This window comes from Procambarus clarkii, chromosome 32 (genome assembly GCF_040958095.1).
Source record: "Procambarus clarkii isolate CNS0578487 chromosome 32, FALCON_Pclarkii_2.0, whole genome shotgun sequence".
In the NCBI taxonomy this organism is placed as follows: Eukaryota; Metazoa; Arthropoda; class Malacostraca; order Decapoda; family Cambaridae; genus Procambarus; species Procambarus clarkii.
Genome location: NC_091181.1, coordinates 37,115,103 through 37,134,844, shown reverse-complemented (window position 1 = coordinate 37,134,844; position 19,742 = coordinate 37,115,103). Strand labels below are relative to the sequence as shown.

The window sequence follows — 19,742 nt, the reverse complement described above, 5'->3', positions numbered from 1 at the left end:
ATCTTCATCTCAATAAACCTCTAAGTTACAATATCCTGTCATTGTATAGAACGTTTTGTTTATTGAAATTTTCTTCGGTTTAGTCTGTTATTTAGTTATGAATATGAAAAACTCATTTTTTTCAAGCTTTAAAGTCTATCAACATTTTCTGTTGCAATTAACTTCGTAAAACTCCGCTATAAAAGTAATCCAAATTAACGCATATGTAAAAAATGTTAAAAAAAGAACACAACATTTGTAAAATTTATCATGTTATTTAGAAGGCAACTTTGGGGTGAGACAGTCTTAGAAATGGAGGAATGACATAATTAACAAATGGTGAAAATGTCGAATGGGACAAAAAAAAGGGTTGAGAACCATTAACCTAGATAGTCTGTCAGTCGAGTGACCTCACCTGCAGGTCGTCGACAGGGCAAATAACTGCTAGTATGTCGGTCGTCAGAGTAGACTGGCAGGGTCGACATAGCTGTCACCTGTCGACTTGCAGTGGCGCCAGAAGTCGATTTTTGCCTCCTGTGTCGATCGGAGCAAGAGTTTCCCTGCACGGCTGCTCGGTTTGTCGTCTCTGGAAGCCTGGCAGAGGAAAGAGAGAGAGAGAGAGAGAGAGAGAGAGAGAGAGAGAGAGAGAGAGAGAGAGAGAGAGAGAGAGAGAGAGAGAGACGGGCAAAAGGTCAAGTGGAAAATTAATAATTGACTGAGAGGATTTGGAAGGTCTTCACTTGGCGATACTGTCAGAAACTGTCAAAAACACGCCGTATAATCTTCTTCTTTTCAATATCTGTCAAAGACAAAACGACAGGAGAAGAAACTTGAATTTCGCTTACAGGACCAGTCAGAAGACCCCATCAGGTGATGATACAGTGTCTAGTGGTGATGATACAGTGTCTAGTGGTGATGATACAGTGTCTAGTGGTGATGATACAGTGTCTAGTGGTGATGATACAGTGTCTAGTGGTGATGATACAGTGTCTAGTGGTGATGATACAGTGTTCAGTGATGATACAGTGTCTAGTGGTGATGATACAGTGTCTAGTGGTGATGATACAGTGTCTAGTGGTGATGATACAGTGTCTTGTGGTGATGATACAGTGTCTAGTGGTGATGATACAGTGTCTAGTGGTGATGATACAGTGTCTAGTGGTGATGATACAGTGTCTTGTGGTGATGATACAGTGTCTAGTGGTGATGATACAGTCTAGTGGTGATGATACAGTGTCTAGTGGTGATGATACAGTGTCTAGTGGTGATGATACAGTGTTCAGTGATGATACAGTGTCTAGTGGTGATGATACAGTGTCTAGTGGTGATGATACAGTGTCTAGTGGTGATGATACAGTGTCTAGTGGTGATGATACAGTGTCTAGTGGTGATGATACAGTGTCTAGTGGTGATGATACAGTGTCTAGTGGTGATGATACAGTGTTCAGTGATGATACAGTGTCTAGTGGTGATGATACAGTGTCTAGTGGTGATGATACAGTGTCTAGTGGTGATGATACAGTGTTCAGTGATGATACAGTGTCTTGTGGTGATGATACAGTGTCTAGTGGTGATGATACAGTGTCTAGTGGTGATGATACAGTGTCTAGTGGTGATGATACGGTGTCTAGTGGTGATGATACAGTGTCTAGTGGTGATGATACAGTGTCTTGTGGTGATGATACAGTGTCTAGTGGTGATGATACAGTGTCTAGTGGTGATGATACAGTGTTCAGTGATGATACAGTGTCTTGTGGTGATGACAGTGTCTAGTGGTGATACAGTGTCTTGTGGTGATGATACAGTGTCTAGTGGTGATGATACAGTGTCTAGTGGTGATGATACAGTGTCTAGTGGTGATGATACAGTGTCTAGTGGTGATGATACAGTGTCTAGTGGTGATGATACAGTGTCTAGTGGTGATGATACAGTGTCTAGTGGTGATGATACAGTGTCTAGTGGTGATGATACAGTGTCTAGTGGTGATGATACAGTGTCTAGTGGTGATGATACAGTGTCTAGTGGTGATGATACAGTGTCTAGTGGTGATGATACAGTGTTCAGTGATGATACAGTGTCTTGTGGTGATGACAGTGTCTAGTGGTGATACAGTGTCTTGTGGTGATGACAGTGTCTAGTGGTGATGATACAGTGTCTTGTGGTGATGATACAGTGTCTAGTAGTGATGATGCAGTGTCTAGTGATGATGACAGTATCTTGTGATGACACAGCATCTTGTGGTGATGACACAGCATCTTGTGGTGATGACACAGCATCTTGTGGTGATGACACAAGACCGGTGTCATTAACTACATATACACAAAGCACTTATCTTACGTTTGGGTAAATGAATTGCAGTCACTGCTCGACTTTCCTTCATGATGATTCAAACCAGAGAGGACAAGGCTCAGTGGCGCCACAGGCCCCAAATACAGGTGTGGCTCTCTCTCTCTCTCTCTCTCTCTCTCTCTCTCTCTCTCTCTCTCTCTCTCTCTCTCTCTCTCTCTCTCTCTCTCTCTCTCTCTCTCTCTCTCTCTCTCTCTCTCTATCTCTCTCTCTCTCTCTCTCTCTCTCTCTCTCTCTCTCTCTCTCTCTCTCTCTCTCTCTCTCTCTCTCTCTCTCTCTCTCTCTCACGTAAATAAGCAACAGAACTCATTAACAAAAGTTAATTATTATTGTTATTAGTTCATTAATTTTATATCTTGGGAATTACTGAATATCAATAACACAATTCCGAAAGTTGAACCATTTATAACAATTCAGAAGAGTTTTTAGTAGTGTAAACAACCTTGTTTAATTAGCCTTTCAAGCATTTTGTTTTCTGCTCCATAAATTTTAATTTCAATATGTAAACAAATTCAAATATTATCATGCTCAAAATTTCCACGGCCATGCAATAATTTTTGTTTCACAAGATTATTACCAATTTGAGCGCACGCGCTCAGAAAAGTTCGTAATTCCTGCCTTAGAGGATGGAACACACTTAGTCTGTCTCCTATCCATTTGTCAGAAAAAGCGGCTTCAATGCTCCCCGGGTCTTTGGTGCATGGAATCATGTCTTCATGCAGGCGATGAGTCACAATAACGTGGCTCAAGTATGTTGATCAGACCACACACTAGAAGGTGAAGGGACGACAACGTTTCGGTCCGTCCTGGACCATTCTCAATCGACTTGAGAATGGTCCAGGACGGACCGAAACGTCGTCGTCCCTTCACCTTCTAGTGTGTGGTCTGGTCAACATGTCTTCGTGGGATGGAGGTGTCGTCACCAGGTCGTCCTCACCTCACCAGGCCACTGTGACCTCACCAGGTCGTCTCATAACGTGTGCGGAACAACAGTTGTCCAATAATCATTATCAGGAGACCCTTAACGACCCAATTAGTCACCTTTTATTGCCGTCATCTCCCCGTGTCGCTCCCGAGAGGCGCCCTCACAGCCAATCAAGTGAATTGGCCCTCGTTATATTCCTCAGGTGACCTGGGTGCCTCAGGTGACCTGGCTGCCTCAGGTGACCTGGCTGGCTCAGGTGACCTGGCTGTCTCAGGTGACCTGGCTGCCTCAGGTGACCTGGCTGCCTCAGGTGACCTGGCTGCCTCAGGTGACCTGGCTGCCTCAGGTGACCTGGCTGCCTCAGGTGACCTGGCTGCCTCAGGTGACCTGGCTGGCTCAGGTGACCTGGCTGCCTCAGGTGACCTGGCTGGCTCAGGTGACCTGGCTGCCTCAGGTGACCTGGCTGGCTCAGGTGACCTGGCTGCCTCAGGTGACCTGGCTGGCTCAGGTGACCTGGCTGCCTCAGGTGACCTGGCTGCCTCAGGTGACCTGGCTGCCTCAGGTGACCTGGCTGCCTCAGGTGACCTGGCTGCCTCAGGTGACCTGGCTGGCTCAGGTGACCTGGCTGCCTCAGGTGAGGCGTTGTTCCGGAAGTGAAGGTCCCCACGGCCCGGTCTCTGGCCAGTCCTCCTGGTTGGTGGCCTGGTCCACCAGGCTGTTAGACGCCGCTGCTCGCAGTCTGACGTGCGATGGGGATTATCAAGTTCTCTTTTGAACAGCGTGACCTTTTGAACAGCGTGACCTTTTGAACACCGTGCTAGTTATGACCTTTGTGTATAAGGGCAAAGTGCTGAAAAGTCGTGGGTCAATATTGTTGATAAAATTATCTTTCTGCACCTATTGCATCTCTGCAACAGAGGTACCTATTGCACCTCTGCTGTTCAAAGGGGCAGTTTTGCACATCCTGCCATGTCTCCTGGTCTCATGCGGAGTTATTTCCGCGTGCAGATTTAGAACCATTCCCTCTACTAATATTTTCCATGTGTAAATTATTATGTATTTCTATCGTTCGTGCTCCAGAGAATATAAAGAGGTAAATTAGTTAAACGTTCCAAACAATTTAAGTGGTTTATTAAATGGATTCGAGCAGAAAAAGTCGTCACGCTTTCCAGGTCAGCAATTTATCCAGCTTTGAGAGGAGGTGTTAGTGTGCAACAATATTCCACCCTAGAGAGCACTAGTGGCTACAACAATATCATAACTGGTATAGTATCTCTTCTTTGAAAAGTTGTGGTTATCCAACCTCTCATTTTTCTTGCAGTCGTGACAGCTTACTTTTAGTGTGTTCTTTAACAGTAATTCATCCGACATGATTACTATTAGATTGAACAGACCACACACTAGAAGGTGAAGGGACGACGACGATGTTTCGGTTCGTCCTGGACCATTCTCAAGCCAATGGACTTGAGAATGGTCTAAGACGGACCGAAATGTCGTCGTCCCTTCACCTTCTAGTGTGTGGTCTGGTTAACTTACTTTAGCCACGTTATTGTGACTCATCGCCTGCATTACTATTAGATGCTTCACAATGTCTTTTCTCTCTATAGTGTGACCTGACTGCGTTTTATCTGCGGTTTTCTTTTTTCGATATTTTCATTTTACCATAGCGCAGGAGCTGGAGCAAGAGCTCCTGGCTTGATCTTGCATATATCTTCATTTATACATGCTGTTTTCTGTGGTCCATTGGAAGATCTGATTTTCATCAGTTTGGAGGTGTGCTGTTTCCTTTTATATTGTCTACTTTCATGAAAATCCTAGAGCTATCTGCAAAGGATGATACAGTACTATAACTTCTGTCCTTGGGCCAGATTCAAGAAAGCACTTACGAACCTGTTCATCTTTTCTCAATCTTTGGCGGCTTTATTTCCAATTATTAAACAGTTGATGAGCTTCGAAGCACCAGGAGGCTGTTTATAACAATAACAACAGTTGAATGGGAAGTTTTCATGCTTGTAAACTGTTTAATAAATGTAATCAAAGCCGCCAATGATTGAGGTAAGATGTATACGTTCGTAAGTGCTTGCGTAAGTGCTTTCGTGAATCTGGCCCCTTGTCTATAGGTAGTATCCTTGTACCGGGGCACGTGTGCTATCTTGGTGGGCTGAGCTTTTCACTTTGGATGATCTGGATTAACTATTTACACCTTGTGTTCTGTTCGTGAAGAAGTTAAAGATCCATCTCCCTTCAGTCATTCCATTTATGCGTTCATAATAACACCATGGTCGCACTTGTCATAAGCTTTGGCAAAGTCTGCGAATATTACATGAGCGTTGTGAACAAATCCACAAGGGCCGTGATGAGGGTTCGAACTTAAGTCCGAGATGATCCCAGACGCTGCCTTAGTCGACGATGTCTTCCATGGCATCTAAGACCATGTCACAGTGACTGAGTGAGAGGCAGGAGCGCCCTGCTCTAATCCCATGTTATCCAGGGCTGTGTACCTCTTACTTCTTAACACTCTCAAAGATTTTTCATAATGTTAATATCAGTCAATAATTTTTGCGTCTGCTTTAGTGCCTCCTTTGTAGAGTGGCGCGATCTGCGCTAATGATGACCTCGCTAAGAGTTGACCTCGCTAAGTGTTAACCTCGCTAAGAGTTAACCTCGCTAAGGAGGGAGGTTCCGTAACCTCTCTCCCTCCGCTCGAGACGCAGGATAATGTCGACACCATATTTAGTACAGACTTTATATCAGGGTCTAATTAGGCACCTAATTGCCCTCTCCGATCTCTCCAGCAATGGAAGATTCTCCTTGTGTTTACCTTGTTGTGTTGATTCTTCTCTCTCTCTCTCTCTCTCTCTCTCTCTCTCTCTCTCTCTCTCTCTCTCTCTCTCTCTCTCTCTCTCTCTCTCTCTCTCTCTCTCTCTCTCTCTCTCTCCCTCTCTCTCTCTCTCTCCCTCTCTCTCTCTCTCTCTCTCTCTCTCTCTCTCTCTCTCTCTCTCTCTCTCTCTCTCTCTCTCTCTCTCTCTCTCTCTCTCTCTCTCCCTCCCTCCCTCCCTCCCTCCCTCCCTCTCTCTCTCTCTCTCTCTCTCTCTCTCTCTCTCTCTCTCTCTCTCTCTCTCTCTCTCTCTCTCTCTCTCTCTCTTTTTCTCTCTCTCTCTCTCTCTCTCTCTCTCTCTCTCTCTCTCTCTCTCTCTCTCTCTCTCTCTGTGGTAGTTTTTGTTGGTGGTGGTTATGATAGTGGTGGTGGTAGTTGGTGGTGGGGGATGAGACGGTCGAGGAGGAGGAAGAGGTCGAGGAGGAGGAGGTCGAGGAGGAGGAGGTCGAGGAGGAGGAGGTCGAGGAGAAGGAGAAGGCACCCAGTAAGACCTTCCTGACCACGCCTCAAATGACCAGAGGGGGACCTCAGATGCGGCTACGTCAATGTGACGGCTACGTCGGTGTGACGTCACCAGGGACGGCTGTCCATCATGCAAGGTGACGCACCACGCTATTCATCATAGGCCTACACAGCTCTGGCTAAGGTATATCTCGCTTCCCCCGGCCGGATTAAAGATTAATTATCGATTTTAAATTGTCTATATAAGTTATCGAGTTGAGTATGATGCTGGAAACCTTGAGAAAATCAGCTATTCTGTTCATGGCCCGTGACGGCTTGCTCCACGCTTGGGGTCTTTGGGTCTGGTCCTGGTTGAGCCAGACCATGAGGAGGGTCTGGTCCTGGTTGATCCAGACCATGGGGCAGGTCTGGTCCTGGTTGAGCCAAACCATGGGGCAGGTCTGGTCCAGGTGTGTCTTGATGACGTCTCTGGCCGCCTTACCAGTAGTGGGCAGCCTGGTCCCAGACCTCCTGAGGGTCCATGTGGACGGCCGCTGGACCTGGCTGCCTACCCTTGACCCTGTCCTGCGCCTGCTGCCCTCCAGGAAGCACCACCTGCCACTGGGGCAGGAGGAGGAGCAGGATCTGTGTTGAGACTCCGTGGACTCCTTAATGGAGGTCCCAAAGACCAGATGCGCAGAGGTCAGGTGCGCAAAGACCAGATGCGCAGAGGCCAGGTGCGCGAAGACCAGATGCGCACAGGCAAGAAGCTCAAAGAGCAGACAGACCCGTGCTGGAATGTCCTGCGTCTGCGTCTGATGCATCACTACAAAGTCCCACTGGGACGACACTACGACAGTTCCTGCCGGGGGTCCCTGATGCTCCCTGGTGGGAGGAAGTAGATCATCGTAGATCTCAGCAAGTAGATCTTACTGAGCCACCACCAGGGGCACCCTGTCAGGTGACAGGTGTACACGCGCCGGCGGACCAGGTGTACTTCATCATCCTCTCAGATGTAGGTTTTCTCCCTGGACATTGTGATCTATTTTTTTTAACCATTATTATGATATCATATACTTGCTAAGTCCTCACCTCTGTGAGAAGTGAAGGCTGTTGGTCGCACGACGTCGCTCCGGACGCAGGAAGATATTTGTGGCTGATGGAGAAGAATTTGTGAGGAGCTTCGTGAGTGAAGCGTGAGGAAGCTGAGGGGGAGATTGGTGGTGGAATCCTATACAAGAGGATTGGTTGGGCAGGTGTACCTGATTGGTAGCTACCCCGTGACCCTTCACACACAAGTGGGAAGGGTCAATGGGGAAGGTCAGGTCCTGGTTGACCTGACCTGACCTGGTGTGTTATATTATGGAGTGATATATGACCTCACTCTCACATTGTCCAAACTGACTTGTGTCTTGGTCAAAATATCACATGTGTCTGTACGCACGCGTCAGAAAATTGACAAATTTCTGCTGTTTTAAGGCCCGGGGTTCAGGAACTTTACCGGAGAGGATTCCGGCGGGGGTCGAACCGCTACTAGAGCTGCCATTGAATACTAATGCTGGTCTCGTCTAAGGGGGGGGCGGCGGCGGTGCCAGGCACTCTGTTACCAGGGCAGAATATCGGCGCCTATATTGGAAGGTTGTAATGATTTTTAGATTGTTCCTCCGTTTCCTTCACTTTGTTTTTCCTACCCTCCTCTTTTCTTTCTTATGCCTTACTTTCTCGTGTTCTTGGTTTTTATCCATCTTTTTTTTTCATTCTCTTAATCCTCTTCTCTCCCACCGCCCTCCACTTGCCCCGTGCCCTCAGCGGGTCCGGGGCGCTTGCAGCGAGGGCTAACGCTCTACGAGACAGCTACATCTCTTTATTGAAGGTCGTGAAGGAGAATTTGTGTAGCTAACATGCTAATGAGGTCAGGGGGGCCGGGCGGGGTCATTGCTTGCGTGAGGGATGTTACTGGGGTCAGTCTCCGGGATCAGTCCCCGGGGTCTGGTCTGTCTTTAGGGAGGGGTCACTGCCTGGGCTAGGTCGTCGTTTTAGGAAAGGGGGTCACACCCTAGCGAGGGGGTCACACCCTAGCGAGGGGGTCACACCCTAGCGGGGGGGTCACACCCTAGCGGGGGGGTCACACCCTAGCGAGGGGGGTCACACCCTAGCGAAGTGGTTCCTGGGTGTGTAACAAAAAGAAGGCCTGGTCGCGGACCGGGCCGCGGGGACGCTAAGCCCCGAAATCATGTCAAGATAACCTCAAAAAGATAACCATTCAGAATATGACATCACTGGAGAAAATTTTACTTACTACACTAATGAATACAAAATAAATGTTAGGTATTCTCGCAGCTCAATTATTTTTCCAGTTTGGAAATTGTAATTAATATTATTGACTGCAACAGACTTGAAATAACTCATTAGACAAATTGCATTGGAAACAAGTCACACTGTTAGATTGGTGGTTGAGGCACCAGGGAGATTTAACACTCTTCCTGTTAAATGCTGTTTTGTGATTTTTTTGGTATGCCTTTCCATTGGAGACTTTCAGCGCCGTGGAGAGGGGGGACCTGCTGCCTGGGTAACAGCTTCTTCCCCGAATCAACCTACCCTGGCTTTGCGCCCTGGTGAGGCCACTCCAGACCCGGCCGATATCCGAGCGCAACTCCATAGTCTCCTGAGACTGATGGATGCCTACTACTGATTTTTAGAAAGATGTCAACATAGGGAGAGGCAGACACGTGCCCTGAGGGTCGACATAAACAACAGCATTTCTGCAGTTTTCATAATTCTTGTATGTTTGTCAAATGCTTTTTTTATTATATCAGTTTACTTAAAAAAGAAAGCCACTGGCGGCAGAAGATCCCGGAATAGAACTGAATGAGTGCTTCTCATTAATAAATTAATTGACATTTTAAATTAATCATTATTTTCATATGAACTTACAGTAATTTGCATAGTCTATGAATTACAAGTAATACGCAGAATAAAATTTGAATTGACATAATACAAATTGCTTATTATAAGAATTAATTTAGATAATGTTTACACATCAAATTACATTAACACATAATCAAATAAAGGAAATTAAGTAATAAAGGACATTTTAAAACTAATACAACTGGACGTAATAAAGGGATTTATATCATCAGTCTTTCGGGGTCCAGGTCGGTTCAAACTCTTCATGCAACTCTACAGTTCAAAGTATAACATATAATATAATGTTATATAATACATATAATACAAAATATAAATTTTGTTTCAACAAGATTTAGATGACTTGTCAACTAGTAATACCTATATGACAGTAATTCTGTAATGATATTATATCAGTTATTTTACACAATAATTGATATAATTATCAATTATATAATAATTGATATAATTATCAGTTGTATAATAATTGATTTAATTATCAATTATATTGTAATTGATATAATTATCAATTATATACTTATTGTTATAATTATCAATTATATTATTGATATAATTATCAATTATATTATTGTTATAATTATCAATTATATTATTGTTATAATTATCAATTATATTATTGTTATAATTATCAATTATATAATAATTTATGTAATATCGATTGACATTATTAATATTACTGATACTGAGGTCCAATATGTCTCTATTACAATTTAAGTGTAATATCAGTTGTAGCCTTTTTTGCATGGATTGAGCATGAGGTTGTATTTGACATTTATGTAAAATTTTCAATAGATTCTGCAAGTGAGAATATGACTTGAGCATCATCAATAACATGTGCAACATGGATCTTGTGGATTATAATGTATTCATCAGTGGCTCATATGATAGCCAGTACCTGGTGGATATACTTGCTTGATGGGGTTCTGGGAGTTCTTCTACTCCTCAAGCCCGGCCTGAGGCCAGGCTTGACTTGTGAGAGTTTGGTCCACCAGGCAGTTGCTTGGAGCGGCCCACAGGCCCTCATACCCACCACAACCCGGCTGATGCGGAACTTCTCTTAGAAAACAGTCCAGTTTTCTCTTGAAGATGTCCACGGTTGTTCCGGCAATGTAGATACTCTAGGATTAACAGTTCCATGTTTGACCTCGTGTTTAGTGGGAAATGGCCAGAGACAAGAAGCTGATCTGGTTCAAAGCTGGTATTTAGAGCGGTTAAGAGAGACTGTGTACAGGATATACGTTTAATCTTTGGCAGTGTTCTATATAAAGATATCAGTGTATTTAATTGTCGTGTATACAAGGGGAAGAGAGTTGTAGTGACTAGTGTATGTCACCAAGGGGATCTGTATAGCGGTTTGGAATTCATTCGATAGAAATTCAATTCGTGTTCCCCGCCTCTTGCCTTGTTTCCCTCTCATCTTTCCCAATCCCTAATCCTCCCTCCCTTCTCCTTCACTCTTACGTACATTAAAAATAAGGTCTCATGTAAATTATTATTATTATATATTGGATGTTGTTTAAGATTCGCTGCCTGGAACCAAAAGTTCCAACTAGCACGGGCTATGGTGAGCCCGTAGTGGTCTTATATATATATATATATATATATATTGGAGTTCTATGGCTTCTTATGCGTAGGTTAGGTTAGGTTAGGTGTTTAGGGTCTGGTAGCGATTATTTCTATTTGTAGTACGTGGGTGAAGCACTGTCTTCAATTCAGCGTTGCAATTCGAACAGGGGTTCATGAGCGAAACACTGTTCGAATGTCATCAGTTGTGAGTGTTTGGCGTTTAAAGCCCATCACCAGAGCTTATACAGACCAACGAGCGAGTATACATTATTCCTGGACATAAGTCAGACCTAAAGTAGTCTCATGTATACATGGAAGTGTGTCTGTGTGTGTAGGGGGGGGGGGGGTAGACCTCTCGGTGTGTATATCACTGTCCTCCCTCAGTTTTCGTCCCGGACAGAAGTGGTAATTTGTCCACAGTTGGCCGTCGACAATGCCACCGTGTTTAGTGTCCATGTCATCAAGACTTTTTTTACATTATACATTTTTACAGTATCCAAAACACATCGAAGAAAACGGAAGTGTAAATATAACTTAGAGCCAAAGACCAAACGTTCATGTTTTAAGAAGCGGTAGAGAAGAATGGGAAGCTGTGTGCGTTGTGTGTAGACCTTCGGTGTATGTGAAATAAAGGCGCTAATGATCTACAAACAACCGCTGCTGAAAAGAATGCGTTCATACAGAGATGTGTGTTGTAGAACGCCTTGCGCGTTCGAACGCCTTATACGTTCGAACGCCTTACACGTTCGAACGCCTTACACGTTCGAACGCCTTACACACACAAGGCGTTAGAGCTGACGAAATGAGACGGAAGGAATGAACTCACTACATATATATATATATATATATATATATATATATATATATATATATATATATATATATATATATATATATACATATAAAGTCACACTAAGATCATTGATCTTCACCTTTGAAGCCATATGTTTAGAGGCAGTGTAGACGACACACTTACAGTATTCACGATTCCAGGTACACTTCTTAGAAGCAGTGTAGAGGATACATAATACACTGCTTGTATAGCATATTAATTTCACCTGAGCTGGCAGATTCTGGGTCAACTACCTGTCAATAGTTATCATTCCTCGTGTACTGTCAAGCACGGGTACACTTGCTTAACAGTGTAAGGTTGATTTATGGTGCCTCACAGTGTACATTTGGTTTACAGTACACTTGGTTTATAGTGTACACTTTACATCTCAATTACTGCATTGTAGCCTTACAGGAAGGCGTTAAGAAGCTTGAAGCCGTTACACAAGAAGTCATTGAAACGAAGCACAATGAAACACAAGAAGTATAATGAAACACAAGAATTATAATGAAACACAAGAAGTATAATGAAACACAAGAAGTATAAATGAAACACAAGACGTATGATGAAACACAAGAAATATAATGAAACACAAGAAGTATAATGAAACACAAGAACAATAATGAAACACAAGAATTATAATGAAACACAAGAACAATAATGAAACACAAAAATTATAATGAAACACAAGAAGTATAATGAAACACAAGAAATACAATGAAACACAAGAACTACAATGAAACACAAGAACCACAATGAAGCACAAGACGTATAATGAAACACACGCAGCAGTTGAAGACATACGAAGCAGAATTAAACAAATGAAGTTGAATACAAGACCGTTATACAAGACAGATAAGGGCAATTACCCTGACTAACAGCACCGACGGACTGCCTCGTTCACAACCTAACGAGCACGCCAGCGCGTCTACAATAACAACAAATCGCTCAAGGAATCAGGAGATTGCTTCAGAATTTGCTAATATTTAGTCTTTAAAAAATCCCCCAATCCTAAATCCTTATCCTGATCCCTTCCAAGTGCTATATAGTCGTAATGGCTTGACGCTTTACGCTGATAGTTCCCCTTCCTAAATTCTGAAATCTAGAAAAAAATCTAAAATTAAATTCTAAAATTACTGTAATAATTACGTTAGCTGTAGTTCCTGGCATTATTAATTCTTAACACTAGTAGTACATACTACTAATAATTCTGGCCATCCAGTGATTACTTTTACTAGTAATGTCTCCCACTGGAACATTTCTGGCACTAGCAATTAATATAAGGTGTTATATATCTTCAATTAAATCAAATCCTTTATTTGTAAGTCGTATACACAAGCTGACAGTGTTTTGTTTACATTGAAACCATAATAACAACCTAACCTGTAATTATTATTATTAATTAAACGTCTTGACGAACAAATGAAGTTGCCGTAGAGTATCTACCACCATTCACGAGATTGCTAACGACCCTCAAGGTCAAATGGCATCGGGTATCGTAACAAAGCTACCTCGTAGGTAGAATTTCGTAGGTTAACTCCTCGTAGGTAGCACCTCGTAAGTAGCTCTTCGTAGGCAATGTTCAGAACTCACAATTACCTATTGTTCCATTCATGAGTTTGAGTTCTATAAACTCAATACTTATACAGTGTAAGTATTGAGTTTATAGTTGAGCGCTGGTGGTGTGTGGAGTAAGTGTTGTCAGTGTTGGTAGTGTGACCAGGTCAGTGTTGGTAGTGTGACCAGATCGGTGACTGGTCACTCTGGTTACGTTTTCTATTACCAATAGACAATTCTAGTTGCATTTGCCATTTCTTCCATATGCTTTCTATTGTTATGTGGGGGATTCTAAACCATCTCAACCACTGTCTTCATGTCTCCCACTGTTGCTATTCTTGGTATGAACTATTGCACGTTGGATTCATCTGATAATTTTACTTCTATTAAAGCTCCAGTGTGGCTGTTGCAACAGGGCATCACCCCCCCCCCCCCCCCCTGGCTCACATTATCTTTCCTTATTGCTTGATATCCTCGGAGGAAGATTGCATTTCCTATAACACTTGTCAGTTTCATTTCTGTTATCATGTGTGGCTGTTCTTCTGTTACTCTTTCCCGTATTTCTACCCCTTTATTTGTAATTCCATCTGCATTTATGTATATTACTCTTATGCTACTCATTACACTCGGGTCGCTTTTGTTTTTACCCCTGGGAGTATGTGTTGATGTGGCTGCATTTCTAATGTCTGATAGAGGAAATGGGAGTTTTGGCTTGCTTGGTGAGCGAGTCACTCATGCTTGCTCGTGTGTGGCTGGATAGTCCTACTATTTCCCTCTGGAGTACTCTGTGTTGCTTCATTAAGCTGGTCAGCCCCAATATTTCTGTGTGAAGTACTCTCTGCTGTCAGATTTGCTTCATCCGGTATTTGTGGTATTTTCTGGTCTCCTTGCATTTCTTTCCCTGATTATCTTTGCTGCCTCCCTATCGTCTTTGCATATATTCTGTCCAATAAACAGTATATATAATTAAGTGAGTGGCATGCTCCGTGAGTGATCTCTGGGGCAGGTTGAGTGCCCAACCCTGGCGTTCTCGTGTTCTTCTCAGGGGGGGAACTAAACAAAAACACTGCGATGCCCATGTTACACCTGAGAACGCTGCTCGTTCATCATACTCACTCTCGTGCAGCATTTCCTAGCTCGTTCCTATCCAAAAAAAAAAACGATTTCTATAAACCACAAACACCATCTCCACCTCCTTGCAATTTTGCAACCCCTCTGACGCTCTCTCCTGATCGCACTTTTCATTATACCGACGTTATTTATATTTCAACAACCAACCCACATGCATTTGCAGGCAATGTTGCAACCCCCCCCCCCCCACTCCCTCCCCCCCCCCTGACACTCTGTTACGGTCTTGGGTACATTCAAAATTCAATAAAATATCTCTGGTTTTTCATTTGTCCTCCTTCTCTGATGTCTGCTGTTGTGTGATTTACATGTCCTCCTTCTCTGATGTCTGCTGTTGTGTGATTTACATGTCCTCCTTCTCTGATGTCTGCTGTTGTGTGATTTACATGCTATTGTCAGGGCCGCTGGGGAAATAAATATATGTGTGTGGTATCTGCGTTGCTGAGATTGATATCTATAAAAAATTAGATGAAAGGGAGAGTTACGCGGTGGATCTTGCTCCTTCCCTCCTTCTCATTTTCCGCTCTCTCCCCTCCTTTCCTCTCTCTCTCACCACCTTCCCTCTCTCACTTCTCCCCCTCTCTCTTTCCTTATCGGCCTCCCTATACCTGTCCTCCTTCTCTCTCCTCCTCCATCACTCCCTCCCCACCCCTTTCCACTTTTCTCCCCCTCTTGAAAAGTTGAGTGAAGCTAGCCACAAGCGTCTGGCCTCCAACGTCAGACAAACAAACAGATATTCACTACTATAGTTACAGATAACCTAACGCACCACCCAGGCTCCCGACCCCATGCGTCAGTGTGGCCTCCAGGGCCACACTGGTGTAGTGGTGCACCTCCAGGGCCACACTGGTGTAGTGGTGCACCACCAGGGCCACACTGGTGTAGTAGTGCACCACCAGGGCCACACTGGTGTAGTGGTGCACCTTCAGGGCCACACTGGTGTAGTGGTGCACCACCAGGGCCACACTGGTGTAGTGGTGCACCTTCAGGGCCACACTGGTGTAGTGGTGCACCACCAGGGCCACACAGGTGTAGTGGTGCACCTTCACCAAAGGCTTCTATCCATTCCAATATATATGTAAACAAGTATTATTTCACCTTTTCCTTTTTAAAATGACGTTTTTTGTGTCACTGGGAGAACACACATACACACAGAACACATTGAGAGAGAGAGAGAGAGAGAGAGAGAGAGAGAGAGAGAGAGAGAGAGAGAGAGAGAGAGAGAGAGAGAGAGACTTACTGGGACTGATAGGATGAAAAATTTTAATGTTGACAATGATTACTAATAGAAAAAGAGGGCATGTGTTGATGATTGAGAAACAGATGAGGCACAGAGGTTTAAGGAATATTTTGTTAACGTAAGAGTCGTGGGAAAACAGAATGTACTAAACGATCAAGATTTAGAAGCAAACATTCATAATTTTAAAAGTAGAAATGACTGAAAGGTCTGGAGTAAGTTGCATTGGACACCTGGCAAGAGGAAAGGCAGGGTCGAGGAGCTGGGTTCAAACCTGCTTTCACAAGTAGATGAGTACAAATAGACGAATACACATTCAAACACAAATCCTATACAATACATATGCAAAATTGATACATTCCATACAACACCCAGCAATGCAATAATACAACTCTAAACACTGCTATTGTGATGTATATGCAACAGGTAAAAACTTTTCACGCAATGCGGTGTTGATATATATATATAAATATATATATATATTTATATATTTATATATATATATATATATATATATATATATATATATATATATATATATATATATATATATATATATATATATATATATATATATATATATACATGTCATTAAACACAACAGCATTGTTACTATTTATTAATTATCTTATGGATATTTTCCATTCCGCACAAATATCTTCTACCATCTGAAGGGTGAAGAAACACTAGATCACTTAATCTTTCCATTTTCATTGTTCGACGTTTCGTGAGCAATGTGACATATTCAAGAGTATACTCTGTTGATCTGACACAGGTATACTGAGCTTACAAAGTTACTTACAAGCCATGTAAACATTTATAAGTGTGGGTACACCTCACTCTACGATTCACCTAACCCCCTTTAATCGTAGGGAGCAGCGAAGGGTTGGATGAGGTGCATGTTGCCTGACTCCGGCTTCTAGCTGTCCGCCAGGTCTTACACCTTCTCTCTAGGTCAATGGAGGACCATAAAACAGTTGTATGCTCGAAGTCGAATTCATCTGGAGGTTGATTACTGGTGTCAGCTCCCGAATGAACACAGCCTCAAGCATACGAAGCCTCTTACTATCGTCGGTGTGTGTGATAACTGTCGTATCTTTCACTATGTCTTGGCGATTAAGGATGGTGTTGTGGTATTGAGAATGATGTTGCTTAATACCTCCGTCTTGCAAGTGAAGTGTAAGACGTTTACTCAGTGGCTTCGTGGTATGTCCGATGTTGCATATATTTCGGAGTGCACGGTCTCCGGAGCAACATTTATATTGATACACGACATTAGTAACCGCGTAACCACTTCACCTGCGATCGTCTAAATAAAGATTGGTTGGTCCTGGAGCTGATTAACTAAGCTCCATGATTAACCATTCTCCGATGACACTCATGGATCCATTTTAGTACACCAGTTTAAAATGGTGGATCGGCACGGTTATCGGCAGCGCACGATAACCACTTCACCAGTTTCGCTGGTGAAGTTGTTATCGTGCTCTGTGTGCCAGACGGTGATCCCGGGCAACGGAGGTTCGAACCCTAGTCGGGTCATAGAGTTTTTAAGTGAGTTATGGCCTGGGACAAATATAATTAACAGAATGAAAAAATAATGATACAGAACAAATATACAAAACAAAGAGAACCCCCCCCCCCAACCCTCAGCCCACTCTCAAGAAACATCAGGACGAACTTCTTAAGTAGAGCAGTGATAACAGTGAATGAGATAGCTGAAAAAACTCAATACACAGTTTGAAGAATTAATATCAAAACAGAGATAACCTAACTGAACGTTATCTGATAGTATAAGACACTAAGGCTGACCTAACAAACATATTTCCGTTTGCATCCCTATAGAAACGTGCAAATAAAAACAGATATCATTTTTAAACTGTGTAATAGATCGACTATTAGGAATAGTCGTGGGATCAACGAATTGTTTCAAGCGTAATTTAGACATGTATCAATATATGGCTTTTAGAAATCTTCATGTCATAAAAAAAATTCTCTGATTAAAGATTTCCCGGTTAGTAGTAATGGCTGTGTGGACAAAACTCCACGTAAAGATTGTAATCAAATCTGTGTTTGTCAAAGTGGCACAGATGTTGACCAGAGAGTAAAGGAGCACAAATATAACATAAGAGTCGAGAGTCAGATGTTCACTTGAGAGTTTGTAATCATTCAATTGACTGGACTAATTCATGCAAAATTACGAGTCGTAACTCTGTTAGTGAAAGAAATATTATTAAATCTCATTTATAAAAAAAAAGTAGCGAATTAGATGATAATAATTTAAGCCATGCTTTGTGTAAAGTAGATTTGTGATGGGAATACAATTATGTAAAGAATGGATATATTAATACAATTATGATAAAGAATTAATAAGCAGATGCCTTATCCCCAGAAATATAGGATCAAACAGCAGTTGGCCTCTGTTGTTGTTGTTAAAGATTCGCTACTTGGAACAAAGTTCCAAGTAGCACGGGCTATGGTGAGCCCGTAGGTACTTTTTGTTGGCATCTACCCAGTATGTCACTACCATTACTCGATACCATGTTTATATTTCCTAAAGAACTCAGGTGATTGGAGGTTACGTAAGCCCACGAATTATCCGTCTAGTATAATCCTTGAAAGTGCGTTCAATCACGAAAGCGTTCGGATTATTTTCGTTTATTTCTCCTAAGCGGATACTTACGGTGATATATGAATGAGTTTGGGGTGGATATAGGAGCTGCCTCGTATAGGCCGATGCTTCTTATGCTGTTTCCTTATTTTTCCTATGTCCTTTAATCTTTGTAAGCCACATGACAAAAAATGTGAGGAGCAAGAGTCGCTCTTTTTGGGTGATACTGTATGAATATAATGCAATTAGGATTTTTTTCCGACTTGAGAGGGGGAAAAAGTGGATCGGAAGCTGGAGGCGACTGGTGTAGCCATCAGGGACGCCAAGGGCCAATATTCTGCTGGTTTATGAAGGAAACTCATCCTACACGACCTCGTTTTGCCGCGGGATTTGTTAAAGTTCCATTAGGTAAAGTGTGTGTGTGTGTGTGTGTGTGTGAGTGTGTGTGTGTGTGTGTGTGTGTGTGTGTGTGTGTGTGTGTGTGTGTGTGTGTGTGTGTGTGTGTGTGTGTGTGTGTGTATGCTGTTCTAGCTGTGCTCACCTTGATGTGCTTGCAGGAGGAGAAACTCCAGCTGTCGGTTCCCACCTTTCAACCTTCAATACATTGATGTAAACACCCAATCAGCACAACGTTGTGTCCTGGAAACGCTTGACTCCATATGTGTGTGTGAAGACTCTCCACCACGTCCCTTCCTGGTCCACCTCGTCCCTTCCTGGTCCACCTCGTCCCTACCTGGTCCACCTCGTCCCTTCCTGGTCCACCTCGTCCCTTCCTGGTCCACCTCGTTCCTTCCTGGTCCACCTCGTCCCTTCCTGGTCCACCTCGTCCCTTCCTGGTCCACCTCGTCCCTTCCTGGTCCACCTCGTCCCTTCCTGGTCCACCACGTCCCTTCCTGGTCCACCTCAGTGCTGAATTACATCACATACACAAGCAGGCGATTAGTCACAATAACATGGCTAAAGTATGTTCACCAGACCACACACTAGAAGGTGAAGGGACGACGACGTTTCGGTTAAAATGTTAAAAAATACGTAGGTCTAAATACATAGGTTTCTGAATGGAGGTCAGAAACCACCTCGGTTAGACCATTGTTTAAACCATCTACTAACGGCAGCGTTCTCGAATCTGTGGTATTTAGTTACCAGATTCTAACAGTCAAACGTACAATGCAATTCAGTTAATTTAAATTGTGTTTAGTATTTTATATGTTGTGAACAAGTGCCCTAAATTTATTTTTGCTTCCAGTAACAAGTTTAGTTCCTTCAGACTCTGTAACTCATGTCTCTCAGCTCTGGGACCGGTCTGGTGACATCCCTCTG

The 19,742-nt window shown here is 43.2% G+C and overlaps 2 protein-coding genes across 2 annotated transcripts in view; both read left to right on the top strand.

The window, feature by feature from the left end:
* LOC123759432 (putative neural-cadherin 2) overlaps positions 1 to 19,742 on the top strand; it is a gene marked incomplete in the record, with an annotated part of 421,093 nt that overhangs the window by 213,846 nt on the left and 187,505 nt on the right.
* On the top strand, positions 1,186 to 12,381 carry LOC138370522 (autotransporter adhesin BpaC-like). Its single transcript, XM_069334904.1, has 3 exons — positions 1,186 to 1,735; positions 3,453 to 3,884; positions 12,299 to 12,381. Exons 1-3 carry the CDS (start codon positions 1,186 to 1,188, stop codon positions 12,379 to 12,381), a joined length of 1,065 nt encoding a protein of 354 aa, XP_069191005.1.